The sequence below is a fragment of the Bos indicus x Bos taurus genome, chromosome 22, assembly GCF_003369695.1.
Source record: "Bos indicus x Bos taurus breed Angus x Brahman F1 hybrid chromosome 22, Bos_hybrid_MaternalHap_v2.0, whole genome shotgun sequence".
NCBI classification, from domain to species: domain Eukaryota; kingdom Metazoa; phylum Chordata; class Mammalia; order Artiodactyla; family Bovidae; genus Bos; species Bos indicus x Bos taurus.
Genome location: NC_040097.1, coordinates 39,151,492 through 39,174,754, shown reverse-complemented (window position 1 = coordinate 39,174,754; position 23,263 = coordinate 39,151,492). Strand labels below are relative to the sequence as shown.

General features: G+C 44.6%; 1 protein-coding gene across 7 annotated transcripts in view; it reads right to left on the bottom strand.

The window, feature by feature from the left end:
- ITPR1 (inositol 1,4,5-trisphosphate receptor type 1) overlaps positions 1–23,263 on the bottom strand; it is a 352,733-nt gene that overhangs the window by 128,963 nt on the left and 200,507 nt on the right. For all 7 annotated transcript variants that reach the window (XM_027522186.1, XM_027522187.1, XM_027522189.1 and 4 more), the window contains 6 exons: positions 22,479–22,604; positions 19,823–19,951; positions 9,222–9,342; positions 6,810–6,994; positions 2,836–2,984; positions 1,811–1,922 (listed from right to left, as the gene is read on the bottom strand). In XM_027522186.1, coding sequence (XP_027377987.1) covers positions 1,811–1,922; positions 2,836–2,984; positions 6,810–6,994; positions 9,222–9,342; positions 19,823–19,951; positions 22,479–22,604 — 822 coding nt within the window. The remainder of the gene's footprint in view (positions 1–1,810; positions 1,923–2,835; positions 2,985–6,809; positions 6,995–9,221; positions 9,343–19,822; positions 19,952–22,478; positions 22,605–23,263) is intronic.

Genomic DNA, 23,263 nt, shown 5'->3' with positions numbered 1-23,263 from the left:
TCTATAGCTCTCCACGAGCTTTCTCACAGGCAGGGTGACAGCATCTCGGATCGTGTCCCCAGGGGCCAAGACAGCATTCTCCCTGTTGGCCCGCCATGGGGAGGGAAAGGCGGCAGAAAGCACACCTTCCACACGGCCCCGAAGACCCCTGCGCGCTTTTCTGCCCAGCAACAGACTCTGAACCAACTCCTTGTACTTATACTTTCCACGCTCTAAAAAGAAAACTCACTTGAAAGTATAAGCACAACTTACAAGGTCACTGGAGTAGAGACGCAAAGCTTACCTCAAGTACCTTGGCTAAGAAAGAAGCAGACATTCTCAAGAGGAGAAAACTGTGGTCCCCACAGTTTAAAATTGTGTTTTCTGCCCCAAAGGTACAAATAAATTCACAGCTGGTTAAGGTCCCTTTGGTAGAGTTTATCTTATTAGGGAAAGTGAATGAGTCAATTTTTTAAAAACACGAGTTTTTAAAACTAGAGTCAATTTTTTAAAAACACTTCTTAAAGTTCACTCGAAGAAAAACAAACATCCTGTGGAATAAATGGCTATTATTTACTTATCTGATAAGTGTATTCTCTTTTACTGTCCTCCTCACCTTATCAAGGGCAAGACCTAGCTGGGTGTCTACACAGCGCAGACTGGTCATCTCGTTACTTCCCATTTGTACCAGCGTTCCTTGCTTTTATATTTATAAACTCTATTCTGGCATATTTCCACCGCAAAATTCCTCCTGAGTTATAAACACTTATTTTCCAAGTAACATTTATTCAAGTTTGAATTTGTACATTTTACAAGTTTAGACTGATGTTTAAAGCATTGTGGTTTGGGGCCAGTGGAGGAATGTAAACTGCAAAAAGGACTGTGTACCTTTCTGTTTTATTTGCTTTTATCCAAAGATCCGCACACGTTGAATTGCTCTAATATTAAGGACGGACACTGCTTAGGTTAGAAAGCAAGATTCCGACAGTGTTTTAGACTTTCAAGAATCTAGTTGTCACCTTCTCTTTTGACGAGAGAGGCTGTGATTTAATTATCAAACATTCTTTGCAGAGATGAATAAAAGTTATTTACTGTGTATTTGGTAAGTCAATGATATCAGCACATTTACCTACTTGGAAAATGTGGATAAAAGTGGCTTCAAGGTAGTAAATGAATATTATTGCCTTCAAAGAAGACTGGTGAGACTTAAATTCAGGCCCTGTTTTTCACTGGGGGCAGAAAGGAAGAGCAATGGGGCTCTTTTTATCCCACTTGGACCAAAATCAGGGGTGCGAGGGCTGTTTTCTGTACATCATGGCTCGCTGCATGTGATCAGAAGTCTCAGCTCCCAGGGATGGTCCATTTCCCAATCTCAGTTAGAAAAGGTGACATGTCTGTCTGTCTTCATTCCAGTTAGAACTGGAGGCAGTTTCTTCATACACTTGGAGGATTGTGTAACGTCTCACCAGAAAGAAGCAAGTAAACCCACAGGTATGCTCAGCTGGAACCCAAAACTCAGGAACACACACACCTTGGTACACAAGAAGCATTTGCATTCTCACTGGGAATTTAAACAGACGGAAAATCTTGTTGTTCCTATTTTTCTGAATATAGATTGTACGGCAAGCAGCCTAAAAGAGACACCTAAGTGTATATGACTTTAAAGAGAGACTCATATGATTTAATTACCTTCAGGGCAAGATGAATAGGTTTTTTTTTTAAGTTATCTCTCCAGTCAATATGCCTGAACTAAGGTGGATTTCTAAGTGCCCCCACTCTGCTTCTATTTAATAGCAACACCTGGTTTTCACATGAAAATAAAAGGCAGTACCTTTTCTCCATAGCCTCTGTCTTTGGTCATCATTTCTCTGAGGGTCTGAAGGACCTTGATGCAGAGTTTCTCCTCATTCTCCTCCAGCAGCTGTTTAGTGTGTTTGATTAACCTGAATGGAGGGGAAAACCACGGATTACATCCCTGAAACATCTTTACATAAAAAAAAAAAAAAAAAAAAACCAACTTATTGTAACTAGTCTGTTAATGAACTAATATTTACCAAAGGCTCCCAGACTTAAACAGACTTCCGGGCAGTCCCTTCACTAACAGCCAGTCGGTGTCTCAAAAGCGACACCTGCTGGTCGGCAGCAGCAAACAGGTCCGAAGGGAGACAGAGGCCCACTCAAAACTGCTGTTTATGGAGCGCAGTTATTTACCCACTGAGGATTGTCAGTAATGTGGCCAAAATATGTCAGCAGTGTTAAAAAAAAAAAAAAAAAAAGAACCTCAAGAGTATTATGGTTGGAAATAAACACATCCCAACCATTGCTTTGTTTATACAGTCTTATCCTTTGACGGGCCCAGAAAAATAAAAAAGCAGCAGAATTCACGCTCAAGCTAACCAACCAACCAACCTTAGGGTGAAAATCAGACAGCGGTCTCTGGTCATGGGACCAGTTGCTTTTTCTAGATGATGCCCCACGGCATAAAACGAGAAACTATAAAGCTGCTGGGAAACTATAAAGACTGTGAGGCCCTGGTAGGTTTGAGCTTTCTGAGGATTCGCGGGCCGTGGCTTTTGGAGTCCGTCAGTCCACGGGGGACATCCTGCCTGCATGTGGTGAGTGGAAGATGAACAACCGGGCGTGCGGTTCTCAAAGCAGAAGTTGTCACCCAACAACAGCGTTGCTAAGTAGGACTGCACCTACGCACTTCCTTTAGAACAGTCAGAACGGACCCCCCGCACTAGGCCCTGCTGTCTTCACCGAACACCAGGCCAGCCCCGCCTTCCCGGGAACAGTGCCGCGTCTGGTCATCGGGGTTCTGCCCCAGCGAGCACCGCGGCGGGAGGGGCTGCTTACTTGCAGATGAAGCCCCCGCTTTCACACTTCCTCCTGGCGTCCGTGTTCTCCGGGAAGAGCAGCTCGGGCCGGTGGAGGACATCCACCAGCACAGATAACTCGGCCTGCACCAGGGGCCGGAGACGGTCCTCCAGGGCCGAGACGATGTCCTGGAACGGAAGCACAGCCCGGGTGAGCAGCTCGGGCCGAGGCGACCACGGGAGAGTGGGAACATTCATTTCTGACCTGAGGCATGACCACAGACTATGCTGGGTTACAGTAACCTCAGCACCGTCTGGTATGTGCCTCAAGTTATTAGACATTGCCCAACGGTTACCTGAAGCATTAGACCCTGATGCGGAAAACAGAAATAACAAAGACGTAACATCCTTCCCACCCGCTCTGTGAGATGGTCCTTATGCTACCCAAGGGATCATTCCATATGTTTTAAAATAGGATGCAAAAAGTACATTCGACAACATGGAAAGGTGTCTACATTACAAGTGTAAAAAAAATGGCCAAACAATAGTATGGACTCTATGATCCACTTTTTATCCACAACATTAATGTCTAAAGGATACGCAGCAAACATTAAAACATCATTAGTGATTTTCTCTGAGAGGTGGGATTACAGGTGACTCCAGTTTTCTTCTCTTTAGTGGTACTTGTGAGTATTGCCAAATTATTTCCAATGAGCATGAATTATTCATATAATAAAATATCATATAAAACATGAGAACACAAATGAATGAACATGCTGTATCAACATGCTAAATACATGTACCCTGATAGCATGATGGTCTTCAAATGCAAAACACATAGCTGTAGGAAAGGAAAACAGAGAGAAGTTGAAAGAGCAGCAAAACCAACACAACAAACACCATATAAAGGCAAATGGCAGGAAACAGATGAGAAATTATCTCCAAAAGATGCTAAAGTCTGCCGTCTGGCTTGCTAACTGAGAACCAAGCTACCGGCAAGCTGGCTACGAAGGGCAGAACACGACACGCTGGGGAAGATCAGATAATTCACCAGGAAGCTTTGCATGGAGAAAGCCCACTTTAATTGCACTCATCTCAATCAGGGACCCAAATTTCATAGGCCCCAAATTCACAAAGAATTGAGTGATCTTTTATCTAGAAACTAAAACTTATGAATATAATTCTACTTCATCTTACATGTAACAAAATTTGTCATCACTCAATCATATTTAGGATGCATTCAAGAATGCATGAATAAATCAAACTGCTTTGGGGAGGGGGCCATATTCCCAACAATATTATGAGAGTACCCTGCAACATCCCTTAGTTTGGAATGACTTTCACAGCACAGTCAGAGAGAGGGTCGCTTTGGCAAAATTCTTTGAGAATTTTGTCAGTTTCCCTAACAGTTCTCTCTGGGAAAGCACCCAATTTCCTCTTCTTCAACAGTGACTGGTCCTAACTCTGGCAATTCGTTATCTGTCTCCAGCTTTTGTACAAGATTGAAACAGTTCTTCGGCATCGTGTTCACGAAATCTTGCATCTTTTGCCAGGTTGGAACTTCACATTGCAATTGATTTGCATTGTATTGTCAAATGTAGAACATTCGGCAATCGGGGAGAGACCAACAGACAAGGGTGGCGAAGCGATGGGCAGGGGGAGATGCCAGTGTTAAGTGAGGGGGATGTCTGAATGGGGGTTAATTATATAAGCACTGCATTTGCAAGTTAATGTTCTCACATTATGACAAGTTTTGCCATTCTGAGCAATCTCGTAACTGCAGGGACTCAGACAGACAATAACTCATTAGATAAATAAGGATCGCTTTGGCTACTGGCCAAATCTTTAAAACAAGCACTGCCTAAACTTATGTATTTTATTCTGTTACCCAAGAATATGTGTAATGATCTAAGAAGAGCAGGTGTGTTTCTAACCACAGATAATTCAGTTTGAGCAGAAGAAAATGCTGTGTGTTCATCCAGTTATGAGTCTACAATACAGTGACCTTCCTCCTTCTAAACCATAGTGGAGATCAAGAAACACTCCATGGGGAATCAGGCTACCTTTGTTTAAGAAGTGGCTCTGTCATGACAAGGCTCAAATTGCATCCACCCAGCTCTGCGGGCTCCAGCCAAGCTAACCTTCCTGAGGTCTCTGTGCTGTATTCTCCCCTGTGGAATGGTCTCCTCACAAGCTCTTCCCTTCCCTTCCGTTCTTTAAGTCAGTCCCCCTGTCCCCTGGTCTTGGTTCCAATGTTCTTTCCCCAGCAATGCCTTTGTTGACCACCACCCCCAGCGCCAGGCAAGATGAGCTTCCTCATCAGTATGTTTCATAGCACTGCTCACTCCTCTGCAGTGTCTGTCTCTCTTACCATTTTACTTCTATCTGTGTGATTTGATCATTGTTTTTCTCCTGTCCAACAATGCAGACTCTATGAAGGTCAAGATTATTTTAGCTTTGGTTGCTGTATCCCCTGTGCCTAGGGTGGGGCTGATGAATGCATCAATGAACTCTTTTGTCTTTAGGTAACTTGTGTCACCCTCAGAGATTCATTTACTTCACTTATTAATGATAATTATTACGGTCATAAGGATAACGACCATAATAATATTAAGAAGAGCAGGTCACTGATCAAGTGACCTGGCTCACTACATGCCAGGTTCTGCTCTTTGTGCTTTAAGTGTATTGCATTTTCCATTGCTGTACAAGCACTGCAGTATAAACGATTTTGCAAGCTCTTCTTCATCAAACGGTGGTCTGTGTCCTCTCCCCTTGAACCTAAGTGGACATATGTCACTATCTTGACCCAAAGAATATGACAGAAAGGATGCCATGTGATTTCTGAAGCCAGGTCATTAAGGCAATATAGCTTTTACTTATCTATCTCTCCAGACTTATCTTGGGACCCGGCCGCCATGTTGTGAGGAAACCCATACTCTATGGGGAGGCTCCGTGTAGATATTTTAGGTGAGAGCTGAGGTCTCAGCTAACGATCAATATCAACTGCCAAACGTGTGGATGAGTGAGATTTCAAGGTGAGTCCAAACACAACCACCATCGGACTGCAACTGCATGAACGAACTTGAGCAAGAAACACCTTGCTGAGCCCAGTAACCTCCAGAACAGTCAAAGAATAAAATAATCTCTGTTGTCATTTCTTAGGCAGTCACAAGTGACCGGAACGTCTTAAGTCTCTTAATCTTCGTATCAGCCCCATGACGTAGGTGTTACTATTACATGATTTTTACAAGTTAGGAAATTGGAGAAATTAAGTAACTTCCCTAAGGTTATGCATTTCTAAGCCGTGGAGCCACGATCGGGCGCTGGCGTGAGATCACACTCTGCACCATGGCACCAAGCTCCTCTGAAGGATTTGTGATTCTCTAACCATGGTCCATGTGTCATCTGTGAGGAAACCACCTGAGGCGCTTGTTCAAAGGAAGATGTTGATATTACGGAGCGTGTTTAAACGTTTAACATCATCTGATCCTCACTACTCTCCCTCTTAACAAAAGAAGAGCACGTCTCTTTGTAGGTACTAAGTAAACAGAGTAGAATCTAGCTAGAATTTAGTAACACTTTTATTTTCATTTGGCTCATTTGATAGAAAACTCCTCTCTCAGTTACGATTACACTTGTTTACCTACTGATTCAAGAGGCCAAAATCCCAAGATGATGGGGAAAAAAATAGGAGCTGTTACACTCTTATTCTAAGCATCCTCTTCTAACACTGATTTATTCCTTCCTAATAAGTGACAAGGGACTTCCTGAAAAAGAGATTTGAAAATCCATGAACAACCTCTGAAGACCATGACTTTGTCGGGAGTATTTTTGGGTCCCGAGGAGCTTTGCTCTCCTGGCCCAACACACACATATGCATTTGACTACCCACTCATCACACTGATATCCCCCTGGGGCCAACCCCGGATTTTTCCCTGGCTCAAGGAAGCCCTTCAGTGTGGGGAGCCGCCTCAGGCCGGGTTACGGGTCGCTTCCATCAGCGCTGGGCATTACCTGCAGTCTCTCGATGATGTTCCGGTAGTCCCTGGAAGCGGCCAGGACAGAGTCTCTGCGGGCAGCATTGCGGGCCGTCAGCCGCCAGTTCATGGCGGTTTTCTGCACGAGGTTGTGGGACTTGAGGAAGAGGTTGTTGACCTGACTGTCCAAGTCCACGGGAATGGCAATGGCCCGGCTCTTGGCTGCACAGGAGAGATGGGGCTTGTGAGCCCACAGCTCTGATGAGAGACCCCCAGAAATGCAAACTGCCCCCTCATCCCACAGGCAGGCGTGTCCATGCCCACAACATTAACGTGGATATGCAGTTCAGCTGAACCTCACTATCTGTTAGGTCGGGTTTTCCAATGTGAATTCTGAGGCCAGCTGCTGTGAGGAAAATTACATGCTACGAGGTCATACAGTGCAGGTAGGTCCAATGGGCTTCTTCAATGAATGGCTTCTTAGGGGCTCAGATATATCGATACATTTTAAGAATTATCAAGACAGGGAACTCATCTAACCAGTAAACTGCTTTTTGAAAAATTTTCTGGTTTTGTATTCTTTCAACCATCTACAAAGTGCTGTTTTAAGCCAAACATAGTACAAAAGACAACATCTAGTATGACATAAGCTATGCTGTCCAGACAAGCTGTTGTTTTCCTTTTAACCTGCTTCAAAAAAAAGGGCAACTCCGGTCTCATCACGAGAAAACCAGTCAAATCCACAAAGGGGAACATTCTACAGATACTTGACTAGGACATCTGAGGATGGTCAAGGCCACAGAAAATAAGGAAGGTCTGGACCCACTCCAGTATTCTTGCCTGGAGAATCCCATGGACAGGGGAGCCTGGCAGGCTACAGTCCATGGGGTTGCAGAGTCAGACATGACCGAGCATGCACACATGAGAAATTGTCGCAGACCAGAGACAACTAAACGCTATGTGGTGGCCTACATGTTACTGTGAACAGAAAAAGGGCATTAGTGGGAAAAGGGCTGAAAACCAAGTCTGGACGTTTAGTTCATAGCAATAGGCCAATCTGAGTTTCTTAGTTTTGACAAACATAGCTGGTAATGTAAGATGCAGACATCAGGGGAAACTGGCTGAAGGGTATATGGGAACTCTGTGTTATCCTGGCAGTGTTCTTAAAAGTCTAAATTTATTGCCAAATAAAAAGTTAATTTAAAAATTAAGTTAGATAACCAGACGAACAAGCCTTCTTTCTATCTGGGAGATCCAATAACGTTAAAAAAAAAAAAAAAAAAAAAAACAGTAAGACAATTCTTGCCTGTCTTCAAAGCTCCATGCCAGCAGAAGCACAAAAGTGCTGGCTGGGGTTCATGGGCTGTGCAGTTTTCATGGTCCACTGTCTCACAAACACCAACGCTCCTTGCCTTTTCTCATCACTGCCAAGACTGTTAAAACATTTCCTCTCTCTGATGATCACTGAGCTAGCGAACTCAGCAACTTGCCCCACTTTTAACCAACAACCTCAAGAGGCACCATCATATATGGGCAGAATTCAGGGTGATCAGAGCCCTATTTTATCACATCATGAACCTATAATAATGTACACCCTTTCAAAAGCTTAATCTTTTATTGTGAAATTGTGCCACGTAAATAATAAAAAGACACGAGTGCTTGCCATACACATATAAAGGGAATTAGGCAGGGAAGACTGCGATCGGGCAACAAGCCCAATGGAACACAACTGCTCAACAGCACTAAGAGCCCTACTCATCTTCTCTGGGGTCTCCAGGGAGCTAAAGAGCTACTAGAGGCAGATAACCCTTCTCGATTTAGGAAGGAAGGCTTTCCCTTTTCATAGTATTTATGGGGAGGGGGTGGAAGAGTGCAACAGATCAGAGACCGACAAAATCAGGATGAAGTAATGGTCATAACTTCCTTTCAAAGCTGCCGACAAGGGGCGATGGGGAGCAGGAGGGGAGGGGGCAGGGGATGGAGAAGCTTTATCACCGAGAGGCAGGAGGAAGCAGGCCGCCATCTCTGACAAAGGGTGTTCCCCGGGGGTGGACAAGCGCTTTGCATGAAAAGAAAGTTCCCATATGGTCAACTATGTTTACCGGATTCAACAGATGACTTTCTCGAACGAGGGTCTTCCCAGCCCCCTGGACGCACTTGAGCACGCTGGAACTCGCCAAGACCTGCCTAACATTTAACCACGCAATCTGGCTTTTCAAAGCCTACCTTTCTTTGGCACTTGCTGGCTCTGAACTTTGGGGGGTGCTAGCTTGGAGAGATGAAAGGGAGGTTTAAGAATCAAGAAGATGGTGGTTCCAGCTCTGGGTCTGCAGCCTCTGGTGTGAGGGAGCTCTGCAGAGCTATGGAGCTGGCGCTCTGTCCAGGGTGGCCTTGATCACTGCTGGATGGCCTGTTTCCATGTGGAATCCAAACCGAGGTGGAGTCTTACCTACATCAGAGAGCACCCGGATGCAGCTCTCCACCGAGGCCTTCTGGCTTGGCATGAGCCAGTTGCAGTGGTAAACCCGGAACACACCTTGCAGAAGCTGCACAAAGACGGGCTGGCGAGTCTGCAAGAAAGAGGACATGGAGGAGGCCGTGTGAAGACATTTATTTGTGAGTGGCTGAGACACTGGTCAGAAGCAGACACTGCCCGGAACCACAGGTTCACAGACCCTTAGGCACGAGTGGGAGGGGGTGGCCAGTGATGAACAGGATTCCAGAAGTGGCCGAGCCAACGGAGACCAAGTCAGAGGTGTTTTAAGGCAATGCACAAACTCGATGCTAAGTCTGACCACTGGACGGAGCAGTGGAATCACAGCCTCAACGCTGGTGTTCTTGTCTCGTAACCAAGTGGCTGTGTGATTGTAGGCAAGTCACTTTACTTCTCTGACCTTTAACTTCATGCAATATATAATATACAAAGACTGAGGCTGACAAACTCCCGGAGTTCTTTTCAGATGTTATATGAGTAGAACCGTATTTTTTAATCAGCCTTGATAAACTGGTAAGTGGATCTCACCTAGAATACTCCTGTTTATTTCAGGCAGTGTCTCCAATGATAAAAGGAGAATATGGTTCTCATGGTGACTATGCAAAAGTGTTCATCTGCCACAGGTGAGTGCTTACAAGTTAACTGCAGAGGAAGATCTATCCCTTTCCATGATAGTATAAATTTGTACTCATTTTAAAAGAAGTCAAACAAGGACTTTAGCAATCTGACACTGACTTCCTGAAGGCATCTGCAAACTGTAATTTTGGCCTCCATCTGAAGCTATCTGCATCGGGGTAGCTTTAGACCTGCATGGTAAAGGTCACCGTGGACGGTACACTACTCCACTGGTCTGCAATTTGTAGGAGGATGTACTTGCCTATCCCCTCTGAAACACAGGAGGACTTAATATAACAAAGAAAAAAGTACTGAAAATATACTACAAAAGTTTCTTAGATGAAAGGAAAACAAGTGTAAAGTGCTAGGGGCAAAGGAAGATCAATGTAAGAAATTAAAATGGGTTATGAGATCGTGTATATGTGGAATCTAAAAAAAAATGATACAACTGAATTTATGTACAAAACATAAATAGACTCACAGACATAGAAAACACACTTGCAGTTACCAAAGGGGAGAGGGATAAATTAGGTGTTTGGGATTAAAATATACATGCTGCTGCTAAGTCACTTCAGTTGTGTCCGACTCTGTGTGACCTCATAGACAGCAGCCCCCCAGGCTCCCCCGTCCCTGGGATTCTCCAGGCAAGAACACTGGAGTGGGTTGCCATTGCCTTCTCCAATGCATGAAAGTGAAAAGTGAAAGTGAAGTCGCTCAGTCGTATCCGACCGACCCCATGGACTGCAGCCTACCAGGCTCCTCCGTCCATGAGATTTTCCAGCCAAGAGTACTGGAGTGGGGTGCCACTGCCTTCTCCCAATATGCATGGGAGAAGGCAATGTATATGTAAAGAGATAACCAGCAAGGACTTAGTGTATAGCCCAGGGAAATATACTCAATATCTTATAGTAACCTACAATGGAAAAGAACCTGAAAAAGAATAGACAGTGTATATGGATAACTGAATCACTCTGCTGTACATCTGAATCAAATGATCAAATATACTCCAATATAAAATAAAAGTGAAATTAAAAAAAAAAAAAAACAGAAGCAGCAAAAAAATGCCTGCTCTGCTGAGGGGACAGCACAGTATTCCTGAGAGAATGTCCAGTCTTGGTGACCTGGGCTGGTGTCACATCCTTGGAGACGGGGCAGCCTTGGGTCTCAAGGCTGGACTGTCCTGGGGCTGAGGAAGCTGGCGAGGAAGTGGCGGCAAGTGAACCCACCCCTCAAGACCAGTAGTGGTGCCCGGTTCTCCCCATCTCCAGATCCAGGTAGGCCCACCTATAGTCAAACAAAGCTTAGTGTAGTACCCAAAGGAAGTCAGATCCCTTGGACTGGACGAGTTCGGAACAGTCCCCCAGTCTCCAGGTGGGGTTGCCACCTCCAGACTCCATCCTTAGAGTCACCCTACCCATGGAAGACAGAACCCTCAGAAAAGCGGTGTTGCAAGGGTTGGGATTTGTCTAGGAGGCGAAAAATATGGGGAAGGGAGTAAGGAGACATAAGCTCCTGTGTCTAATTTACAAGCCACAAACCTGACTCTTACTAAGGCTCTGCTTGCCCAAGAAAGCCCAGTTGGGCATGAAGAAATGCTGCCGCCTCGTGGCCGTTTCTCATAACAACAACTTTTAAACGTGTGCCGATGGGCACGAAAAGACACAAGGCCTGTTGGGGACGAAGAAATGCTGCCGCCTTGTGGCCATTTCTCGTAACAACTTTAAAAGGAGTGCGGATGAGCACTGAATATTCAAGCCCTGCGGGAAAGCCTGGTGGGCTGCCGTCTATGGGGTCGCACAGAGTCGGACACGACTGAAGCGACTTAGCAGCAGCAGCGGGGCTATAAATGATATCTGACCTCAAGAAATACCTTGGTGTAGGTCATCAAAAAATAATTTTAAAAAACGGCAGAATTTTCCAGAACCCTATTTCAAGAGGTAAATCTCACACTGTTTAAAGAAAAATAAAAACACATGAAAAGATTTTCAACTTCACTAATTATTAAGAGAAATGGAAATCAAATCACATTGAGGTATCACCCCACACCACTCAGAATGGTCATCCTCAAAAAGTCTTCAAAGAATAGATGCTGGACAAGGCGTGGAGAAAATTATGCCCTCCTATGCTGTTCGACAGAACAGAAATTGGTATAGCTACTACAAGGAACAACATGGGGAATCCTAAAAAAACAGAGCTACCAAATGATCCAGCAATCCCACTACTAGGCATGTATCCAAAGACAACCTTAACTCAAAAAGACACAAGCACCCCAACTTTCACTACAATCCTATTTACAATAGTCAGGACAAGGAACCAACCAAAATATTCAGTTACAGGTGAATAGACACAGGAGGTGTGGTCCATACGGACAATGGAATATGACTCAGGCATTAAAAAAACACACAATGAAATAATGCCATCTGCAGCAACGTGGATGAACCTAGAGATGATAATACTAACAAGAGACAGAAAGACAAATATCATAAAATACCACTTAGAGATGGAATCTAAGAATTGACTCATATGAACCACTTGACAAAACAAACAGATTCAAAGACTTTTAAAAAATCTGATAGTTGCCAGAGATAAAGGTAGGGGGTGAGGGATAAATCAGAAGGTTGGCATGTTAATATGCCATGCCATATGCACAGTAATAGAAACATACTTAAATAAAATAGACATCAACAAGGACCTACTATATCACAGAGAACTCCACTCCACTTAGCGCTCTAACATAAATAAGTGAAGAGTCTAAAAAGCAGATATGTGGATATATACAAGTGAACCACATTCAACAAACACCAACACAGCAATGTATATAAACTACCCTCGAGGGGACCTTCCCAACCCAGGGACTGAACCCCATGTCTCATGTCTCCAGTGTCTGCAGGTGGGCTCTTTACCACTAGTGCCACCTGGGAAGCCCATAAAAACGACACAGCAAAGGATATAGTCAAACTAAAGTCAAATAAAACTTCAGTCAAATAAAAAGAAAGAAACGCCTATCACATCCCTGGAAAGAAAGAAATGGTGGAACATCTCTGCAGCCTGAGCAGGCTAGGGTCACAAGGCCGGACTGTGCTGGGGCTGAGGGAGGTGGGGAGGATGTACCAGCCAAAAGGCTCCCTTGGACCTGAAGTGCCTGGGCCCCCCAGGATGGACCCGCCATCCCCAGATGCAGGCTGGCCCTCTTAGACCCAAGTCAAACCCAGTGCCTGCAAAGGATGGTGGACCTGCTGGGCAGGAAGACCTCTGCAAACTCACCTGGTCCCCAGGATCCTGGTGGTGGGGCTCCCACTTCCAGCCTTCTTCCTTTGGGCCGCCCCACCCACCTGCCATCTACCTACAGTACCCTCAGCGCGGCACTTCTGCAGGGCTTGGGACTTGTTTGGGGGTGGTGGGCAAGGGTAAGTGGGGAAAGATAATGAGATGTGTGTCCGGGCAATTTCCACTCTAATTTACAACCCAGAAACATGACTTTCTCTAAGGCTCTGGTTTCCCAAGTTACATCAGTGGGGAATGAAGTGCTGCCGCCTTCCCACAACTACAACTTGAAAACCCTTCCATTTGGGCACTTAGGAACCCTGCCCTCAAGAAATGCTCTACGGGAAGTAATTGAAGATGAATTCAAAACAGGGCCGACTCTCAGAAGCCAATTTCAAGCGCTAAATTATCCTCAAATTCTTAAAAAGAAAACTCCCATGAAAACACGCTCAGCATCCCTAATGATTCACTTCAGTTCAGTTCAGTCACTCAGTCGTGTCCAACTCTTTGCGACCCCATGAATCGCAGCATGCCAGGCCTCCCTGTCCATCACAATCTCCCAGACTTCATTCAAACTCACGTCCATCGAGTTGGTGATGCCATCCAGCCATCTCATCCTCTGTCGTCCCCTTCTCCTCCTGCCCCCAATCTCTCCCAGCATCAGAGTCTTTTCCAATGAGTCAACTCTTCGCATGAGGTGGCCAAAGTACTGGAGTTTCAGCTTTAGCATCATTCCTTCCAAAGAAATCCCAGGGCTGATCTCCTTCAGAATGGACTGGTTGGATCTCCTTGCAGTCCAAGGGACTCTCAAGAGTCTTCTCCAACACCACAGTTCAAAAGCATCAATTCTTCGGTGCTCAGCTTTCTTCATAGTCCAACTCTCATATCCATACATGACCACTGGAAAAACCATAGCCTTAACTAGATGGACCTTTGCTGGGAAAGTAATGTCTCTACTTTTCAATATGCTATCTAGGTTGGTCATAACTTTCCTTCCAAGGAGTAAGGGTCTTTTAATTTCATGGCTTCAGTCACCATCTGCAGTGATTTTGAAGCCCCCCAAAATAAAGTCTGACACTGTTTCCACTGTTTCCCCATTTATTTCCCATGAAGTGATGGGACCAGATGCCATGATCTTCATTTTCTGAATGTTGAGCTTTAAGCCAACTTTTTCACTCTCTTCTTTCACTTTCATCAAGAGGCTTTTTAGTTCCTCTTCACTTTCTAATTGCACTCATCTCACGTGCTAGTAAAGTAATGCTCAAAATTCTCCAAGTCAGGCTTCAGCAATACGTGAACCGTGAACTTCCAGATGTTCAAGCTGGTTTTAGAAAAGGCAGATGAACCAGAGATCAAATTGCCAACATCTGCTGGATCATTGGAAAAGCAAGATAGTTCCAGAAAAACATCTATTTCTGCTTTATTGACTATGCCAAAGCCTTTGACTGTGTGGATCACAATAAACTGTGGACAATTCTGAAAGAGATGGGAATACCAGACCACCTGACCTGCCTCTTGAGAAATCTGTATGCAGGTCAGGAAGCAACAGTTAGAACTGGACATGGAACAACAGACAGGTTCCAAATAGGAAAAGGAGTACATCAAGGCTGTATATTGTCACCCTGCTTATTTAACTTCTATGCAGAGTACATCATGAGAAACGCTGGGCTGGAAGAAGCACAAGCTGGAATCAAGATTACCGGGAGAAATATCAATAACCTCAGATATGCAGATGACACCACCCTAATGATTCAGTTCCGTTCAGTTCAGTTGTTCAGTCGTGTCCAACTCTTTGCAACCCCATGAATCGCAACACGCCAGGCCTCCCTGTCCATCACCAATTCCTGGAGTTCACTCAGACTCACGTCCATTAAGTCAGTGATGCCATCCAGCCATCTCATCCTCTGTCGTCCCCTTCTCCTCCTGACCCTAATCCCTCCCAGCATCGGAGTGTTTTCCAATGAGTAAAGTCTTCGCATGAGGTGGCCAAAGTACTGGAGTTTCAGCTTTAGCATCATTCCTTCCAAAGAAATCCCAGGGCTGATCTCCTTCAGAATGGACTGGTTGGATTTCCTTGTAGTCAAATGCAAATCAAAACGATGAGGAGGTTATTCCCAAGCAATAGTCATTAAAAAGTCTACACAGAATAAATGCTAGAGAGGGCCTGAAGAAAAGGGAACTTACTACGCTGTTGGTGGAAATATATAATGGTAACAATCACTATGGGGAACAGTATAGAAATCCCTTCAAAAAAAAAAATACGGCTCCCATGAGATTCCAAGATTTCACTCCTAGGTGGGCATATCTTCAGAGAAAACCATCCTTCCAAAAGACAGAAGCACCCCAACAATGTTTGTGGCACTATTTACAATAGCCAAGGCATGGGCACACGGAAATGACCACCCACAGATGAATGGATGAGGATATGCTACACGTACCCAATGGATTAAGACTCAGCCAGGAAACAGGAGAAAATCACGCCATTTGCAGCAACAAGAATGGACTGTGAGATGATCACACCAGGTCCAGTAAGTCAGACAGAGCAAGACAAACATCAGGTGTCACTTATACATCACATTTAAAAACTGATCACAGTGAACCAATGTTCAAATCAAAACGAGACTCACAGACAGGAAACTTAGAGTTAATGAGGGGGAAGCTGGGCAAGGGGTAAGGAGAAATTAGGAGGTTGGGATTAACATAAACACAATGATATTCATAAAATTGATGGTCAAGGTGGACCTGCTGGAAGCACAGGGAACTCTACTCAGCACTTTGTAATAACCTACGTGGGAGAAGAATCCGAAAAAGAAGAGCTAAGAGTGTAAGTGAATCAAGTTGCTGCAGAACTCAAACACACGCAACACAGCGTACCAACTGTAGTACAATAGAAACAATAAAAATCAATGAAAATAAGTCCTACTCTGAACCCATCAAACCTCAGTGACCCGGGCTGGTGTCACATTCCTCGAGCCTGAGCAGGCTTGGGTCCCAAGGCTGGACTGTGCTTGGGCTGAGGGAGCTGGGGAGGATGTACCAGCTGATGAGGCCGCCTCGGACCTGTAGTTCTTGGTCCCCTCTGATGGAGTGTGAGATGGGGACTCAATGGCCTAACTTAAAGGAAGAAGAATCCTTCAACTAAATGAATTCAATTGAGCCAACATTTATTGAGCATCTGCTCTGTTCCCATCTGGCACTTGAATAAACAAAAGATGAGTCAATCAGCCAGAGCAACTGATTCCTAATTTCCTATTCTAATGGCCAATCTGGGGGCACCAGCTCACACAACCTCTTGGGCTGATGAACATGGCTGCCCAGCACTTTCTGCCTGAGATTCTCCCCTGTTTAGTTCTCAAGGCTCTGTTTTGCTCATGAATTCCACCCTGAGGGCAAGATAACCCCTTAATCTCCCTCTGGCCTGTTGTATAATTTGTCCTTAATTATCTGTGCTCTGCCCAGGTCCTTTCTAGTCTACCTCTTCTTTTTCCTGCCAAGACGTGCACTAGCAAGCATTTATACTTGGACTTCAGAGTTCCCTTCTCCTGAGTCTACGCAATTCATTTGCTCACTCATCCAATGAGCACCTCCCAGGGGCCAGGCATGGTGCTCAGGATAGAACAGCATCTGAGACACGTCTCTGCCCCCCTCACCCCACTCCCTTGTAGCCTGCAGTCTAGCAGGACACAGTACCAGCTGCCAGTTGTTAAGCAACTCCTGTGTACCAGGCATTGTGCTAGCTATTCATAAACATTAATTCTCCCAGTCATCCGCAGGTCACACTGGGTCATCATCCCAGTCATACTATAACCCTATTTAACGTGTAAGAAAAGGGTTCTGAAGCTCTGAGATCTCCCCAAGTTCACAGAACTGGGAAGGACTGGAACCCAACTCTGTCCTGCTTTAAAAGCCTCCAAAGATTTTTTTTTTTAAATAACTTTACTTATTTATGGCTGTGCTGGTTTCCTGTCACTGCCTGAGCTTTCTCTAGCTGCAGCAGGTGGGGTTGCTCTCTAGGCGTGTTGCACAGGTTTCTCATTGTGGTGGCTTCTCTTGTTGCGGAGCGCAGGCTCCAGGGTGTACGGGCTTCACAGCTGCAGCTCCCAGGCTCAGCAGTTGTGGTGCGAGGCTTAGTCGCTCCGCGGCATGTGGAATCTTCCTCGAGCAGAGATGGAACTCACGTCTACTGCATTGGCAGGTAGATTCTTTACCGCAGTGCCACCCGGGAAGCTCCAAAAGGCTTCAAAGTTCTGTCGTTCCTCCCAGAACCCACATTTCCAGCCGCCCCTTGGACATTTCACTGGTGCCTTAAATGCAACAAAACTCCAAGTCCACCATTTTCCTCCCCCAGAAACACAGGCTAAAGAAAGGAAGGGAAGATACAAAAGATGGGAGGAAGGAAGGATGAAGGTACAAATCTAGCTGAGGAAACAAGACGCAGGCTTTTCAGCAAATAAGACAGGTGAGGACAGCTTCGGAAACAGTATTGCTTCAAAATAATTATTCTAGAAATCCAGCTTGGACTATGTATTTTAATTATACTTGGATAGCCGGGGCCTCGCTCCGGACGTGAAAGGTTGAAGTTGATTTCTCTGGCCCCCACTGCCTAATAATTGGGTTAAACGTGGTTTCAGAGCAAAGGCAATGGAAGGAGAGAACGGGGACCAAGACCAAACACACTAAACACAAATTCCTGTCTCAGTTCAGGTCAGTCGCTCAGTCGTGTCTGAGTCTTCGCGGCCCCATGAATCGCAGCACGCCAGGCCTCCCCGTCCGTCACCAACTCCCGAAGTTCACCCAAACTCATGTGCATCGAGTCTGTGATGCCATCCAGCCATCTCATCCTCTGTCGTCCCCTTCTCCTCCTGCCCCCAATCCCTCCCAGCATCCGGGTCTTTTCCAATGAGTCAACTCTTTGCATGAGGTGGCCAAAGTATTGGAGTTTCAATGGTTTCCAATTACTTTGACTGGCTGAGCTTGACATTTGCTTTTGCAACACTGTTTCACAGTCTCTAGGAGAATGGGAATTGCCTCACAGCAATGGTCACTTTTAATTACAAGAGAAGCAAGTTCATCCTGATTAACCAAAGCAGTTGGCTCTGAGTAGAATGGCTCTTGGTAAGGCGCACATTTTGGGCTCTAACAACTCATGTGCTTGGGATCTAGCAAGTTCTTATTCCCCAATGACACAAAAACCATCCACAGGTATTCTAAAGGTGGCATTCTTACTTAATGACACTTTAGAGATAACCGAAGGCTAGCAAAGAAGCTAAATTAAATACCAGGTTACCAACAATTCCTAACAAAACACATCTCACTAAAAATTCCAGAATTCAAGTTTTAGAGTCAGACAGATCTGGGTTGAAATCATGGTTCTGCAATTAGCAGTGGTGACCATGGTTAAGGATGGTAATTTAATCCCCTGAGCCTCAATTTGTTCACCTCAAAAATGGGGATAATACCACGAGTACTAAGTTAATATGAACTCCTCTGCATGAGTAACAGAATAGCGGTTTCTAATAAATGTTCCAGTGATATCATACTGACCATGAATCACTCTCCTCTTGGAGAATTTACCTTAATTAAGGTTATCTGTCTACAATTCAACCAGCCTGGGCCACGCATCAACCCCAGGACACCCTCCATCTATATGCATGACAAGGATGGTTACTGCTGCTCTTCTGGCCACTGGAGACCAAGTCCTGTTTTCATCCTGCAGGCTGTGTACATGGACTCGCAGTAAGACTCCCACGGCCAATGACCCAGACCTCAGTTACAGAAAGAAGAGCGACTTTTCCAAGAATAATGAAAACATCTCCCAGGTCCAGGGATTCACATGTTTGAAACTCCTAAGTACACTGACCATCAGCCTGCAGGGCTGCTGCACAACTCCAGGGGGCACCAGTGATCAGCACATGCTGGGGCTGGTGGGAGGTGGTAGCCACAGTATCAAGGCTCAAGGACGTCTCATTCCTGCTGGCCACGTAACCCCTTCTGATGAACTGTAGGCACACATGTGGGCTTATAATGGAGACTCCCAGACATGTTTATTAAGTGTTGGACTTTCCTACTGGTCGAGTGGTGAAGAACCTGCCTGCCGATGCAGGGGATATGGGTTCCATCCCAGGTCTGCAAAGATCCCTCGTGCCACACAGTCACTAAGCCTGTGCACCGCAACTACTGAGCCTGTGCCCTAGAGCCCAGGAGCTGTACCCACTGAGCCCACGCACGCACCTACTGAAGCCCCCTCACCATGAAAAGCCCGAGCACAGCAACTAAAGAAAGCCCATGTGTAACAACACAGACCCAGTGTGGCCAAAAGAAAAAAAAATACATAATTTTCTTAAAAAGTGTTAACATGCTACCACTCATTTGAAAGCTGCTTGTCTTTCTAAGGTTAGAGGTAAGGAATCAACAAGATTAAAGAGGGGGAAAAAAGAAGGCATTTTCAGGAAAAAAAATCAATAGCCATAGAACCATCTGATACAGAAAAACATTCTCAGCTACTTCATTATCCACGCAATTCCTGTAAAAACCATCCTCCACGAAGAGAGAAGCATCTGTTATTAATGCTTCACGGAGGGCTGGCTCATCCGCAGCCGCTCACTCCAGAATCAGCACCAAGTCCGTCTGCCGAGGATCTCCTGGGAGTTACCTGCATCTCTGTTCGTACTTCTTACCTGCAGAGTTGTACTCTGGTCTGAGAAGGGAGAACTGAAGAACGTGGTGACGATGCTCATGACGATTTCGGTGACGTACTTCTCCAGAATCGAGTCTGCGTGTTTCCTGTCGCTCGTGTTGTTACAGGCCTGGAGGACAAGTCAACGCTTTAGACCTTATACCAAACCCCGCAAGTTCCTTGTAAAATTAAGAAATCGATGACTATTTCTGCTAATTACCCTTAACAAAGGAAAGGCAAAAGCCTGCAAGTCAGTATTCCTCCTCCTAAGAGAGAACAATTAGGGACTTCCCTGGTGGCCCAGGGGTTAAGACTCCATGGTTCCAATGCAGGGGGCATGGGTTTGATCCCTGTAAGATTCAGCATGCCATGTGTGGTGCAACCAAAATATAAAAACAAATGAATAAATAAAAGAGAACAATGATAAAAAAAAAAAAAAAAAAAAAGAATCATGGTAAAAGAGAAACAGATGAGCTTGGATATCATGGTGAAGAATTATAAAACATTAAAGTTGGCATGGGACCTACAAGGCCATCACTTCCTAATTCCTACCAACTTGTGGCCAGTCTAAAGCCCCCAAAGGCATTATAGGCTTAATACCTACCGTTGCCTCTAGGTACCCTAAAAGTAAACTGTTTAAGTCATTCTTCTCTAGGTCATACGTAACTAATGCATATCATCAAGATACTTAATCAAGTATTACCACTGAGTCCACTGGGCATGATATTCTCCAAACCTACAACACTCCTTTCAATTCAGTGAAAACTCTACTGAGCCACAGGACTGCTGAAAAGAGTGGGCTGTGACTCAGAATAACCGTCTGTGTAAGTTTGGGGGTGAAGGGAAACTTCAGGTTTCACCTGGACTTTAGATAATTTTGCTGCTTAGAATACAATTACACATTTAGAAGAACAGGTTCAAGAAATTCAATTTTTTTTTTTTTTTTTTGACTACAACACGCAGCTTGTGGGATTTCACTTCCCCAACCAAGGACTGAGCCTGGGCCCCTGGCAGTGACAGCGAGAACTCTAACCACTGGACTACCGGGGAATTCTCCCCAAATATTTAACACCCATTTTATTACCAAACTCATTAGCCCTCTAATTGGAGATATAAAATCAGATATATAATTTTGAAAATTATGAAGGGTAAAACCATCAAATTTTATTAACTGTCATGTTCTAAGTCCAGTGATGAGCAGTGGGTAGACACATTCAAAAGTGAAGTCAGCAATGAATTTTAAAGCATTTTTTAACAACTTATGGCAGGGATAAGCCAAGTTAAGGGCTGGTGGCTGTTCTTATAAATGAAGTTTTACTGGAACCCAGCCATGCCCATCTGTTTACATACTACTGTGGTCACTCTCACGCTACCAGAGCAGAGCTGAGTAGCTGTGACAGAGACCACACGGCCCACAAAGCCAAACATGTTTACTATCTGGGGCTTCACAGAAAACTTTGTTGAGTCCTGATTTAAAGAATCAAAGCAGGATTTCCATTTCAAGCCAAACCCCTAGATTTATGGGATTAAAAGACGAGGAAGAGCTTGAGATGAAAATATATACATATTTAAATTATATATATATATGTATATCAACCCTGAATACTCATTGGAAGGACTGATGCTGAAGCTGAAGCTCCAGTATTTTGGTTACTTGATGCGATCTGCCAACTCACTGGAAAAGTCCCTAATGCTGGGAAAGATCAAGGGCAGAAGGAGAAGAGGGTGTCAGAGGATGAGATGCCTGGATGGCATCACTGATGCAATGGATATGAACTTGGGCAAACTTCGGGAGATGCTGAGGGACAGGGAGGCCCAGCGTGCTGCAGTCCATGGAGTCGCAAACAGTCGGACATGACTGGGCTGCTGAACAACAATATATATCTGTGATGCCAACACTAGGGTATTATTAAACACAGTCCTGATTAGAAGGAAATTAAGTTCTTGTAGGTTCCTTGTATTTATACTGGTAATGGTACAGTCAGGAGAAAATGCCACATTCTATGATTCTACAATGCACTTTTTTTTTTCCTTTTTAGTATCACAATGTTTCTGAAATTGGGATTCATTTCACAATTGTTCTGTGAAGGACTGAGTTACTTTCCCCCAACCTGACCACCACACAACTCCTATTAAATCCATGATGTGTCTTGTGAGGGTATAGTCCCATGGCTTTCAAACATGTATTAAGGTCACTGCAAAACCAAATCAAGACTACTGAAGCCATCCCGAAGGCTGGGTCAGGAAAGCAATAGGTGGGAAAGCGATGTGATTTGAAGGATCCTTGACACCAGATCTTAGGAGATAAATGCTCACACTCAGGAAGGTGTCCTTCGAGGAGAGACTCATTGTCAAAAAAGACAAAACTTTATATATCTGATTTTAATATGTCCCAGATTATCATTCCCAAATCAATCCATAAAGGATGAAATGAAAACCGAAATAACCTACCCTCCCTGAAGCTTGATGAATAAAATCTATTCTCAAGCTAGGAGTAAAAGATCAAAAGAAATAAGACGCGGTAAAAGAGCCAGGTATCTCCTTGTGCCACCAACTAGCAAGTTGCAATGACGTGACTGTCATCCCTACGTCTGCACAGGGAGACGCAGACCCACACATACCCCTTCCCCTGTCTCCGTAGTTCCAGAAAGCCTTACCCTGCAGATGTCGACGAGGAAATTCTCAAACAATTTCCACATGTGATTGCTGGTATAAATCTCCTTCATTTCCACTTCCGTGTCCACATAGCAGTGATTCAGGAAGTTAATGTAGGCAATTTTAACCTGAAAAAGAGAAACAGATTTTTCTGTAAAAATCAACTTATTCATAGGACATGTGGGACTGACTAGTTCCCTCAAATTAACAATGACAAGGACAGACCAAGATGGCCATTCCATTTTCTCTTGGCCACTGAATCTCTATGGCTTTTTGATGGTCAAAATTCACCAAGATGACATCTGAAAACAAAGCTTTTGGAAGAGAAGATGTTCCTGACTTCCAGGTGAAGAATGCAACAGAACACTGGGACCACAGAAGAGGGCCAGGTTTGACTACATTAAAGTTAAGAATTTCTACTCATGAAATGGCTCTGTTACAAGAGTTAAATGACACAATTGGAGAGAAGCTGTTTGCAATGCATATCTCCACAAGGAATTCTTACAGATCTCTGCGTGTAAGATGGGAAAAAGGGGCAAAAAATGTGATCTGATATTTACTTAAAGGAATAGTAAATATCAAAAATAATATATGGAAAGGGGCTGAATCTCATTTAGTAATCAAGAAGACAGAAATTAAAACCACTATGAGGTATCACTATACAGCCTCCAGACTGAAAAATAATAAATAATAAAGGGCATAACAACAATAAGAGCTGGCAGGATTTGGAGTGATAAGAGCTCTGTGGTGTGGGGCCGCTGAGGTCAAACTGCTGGAAGGCACTTCA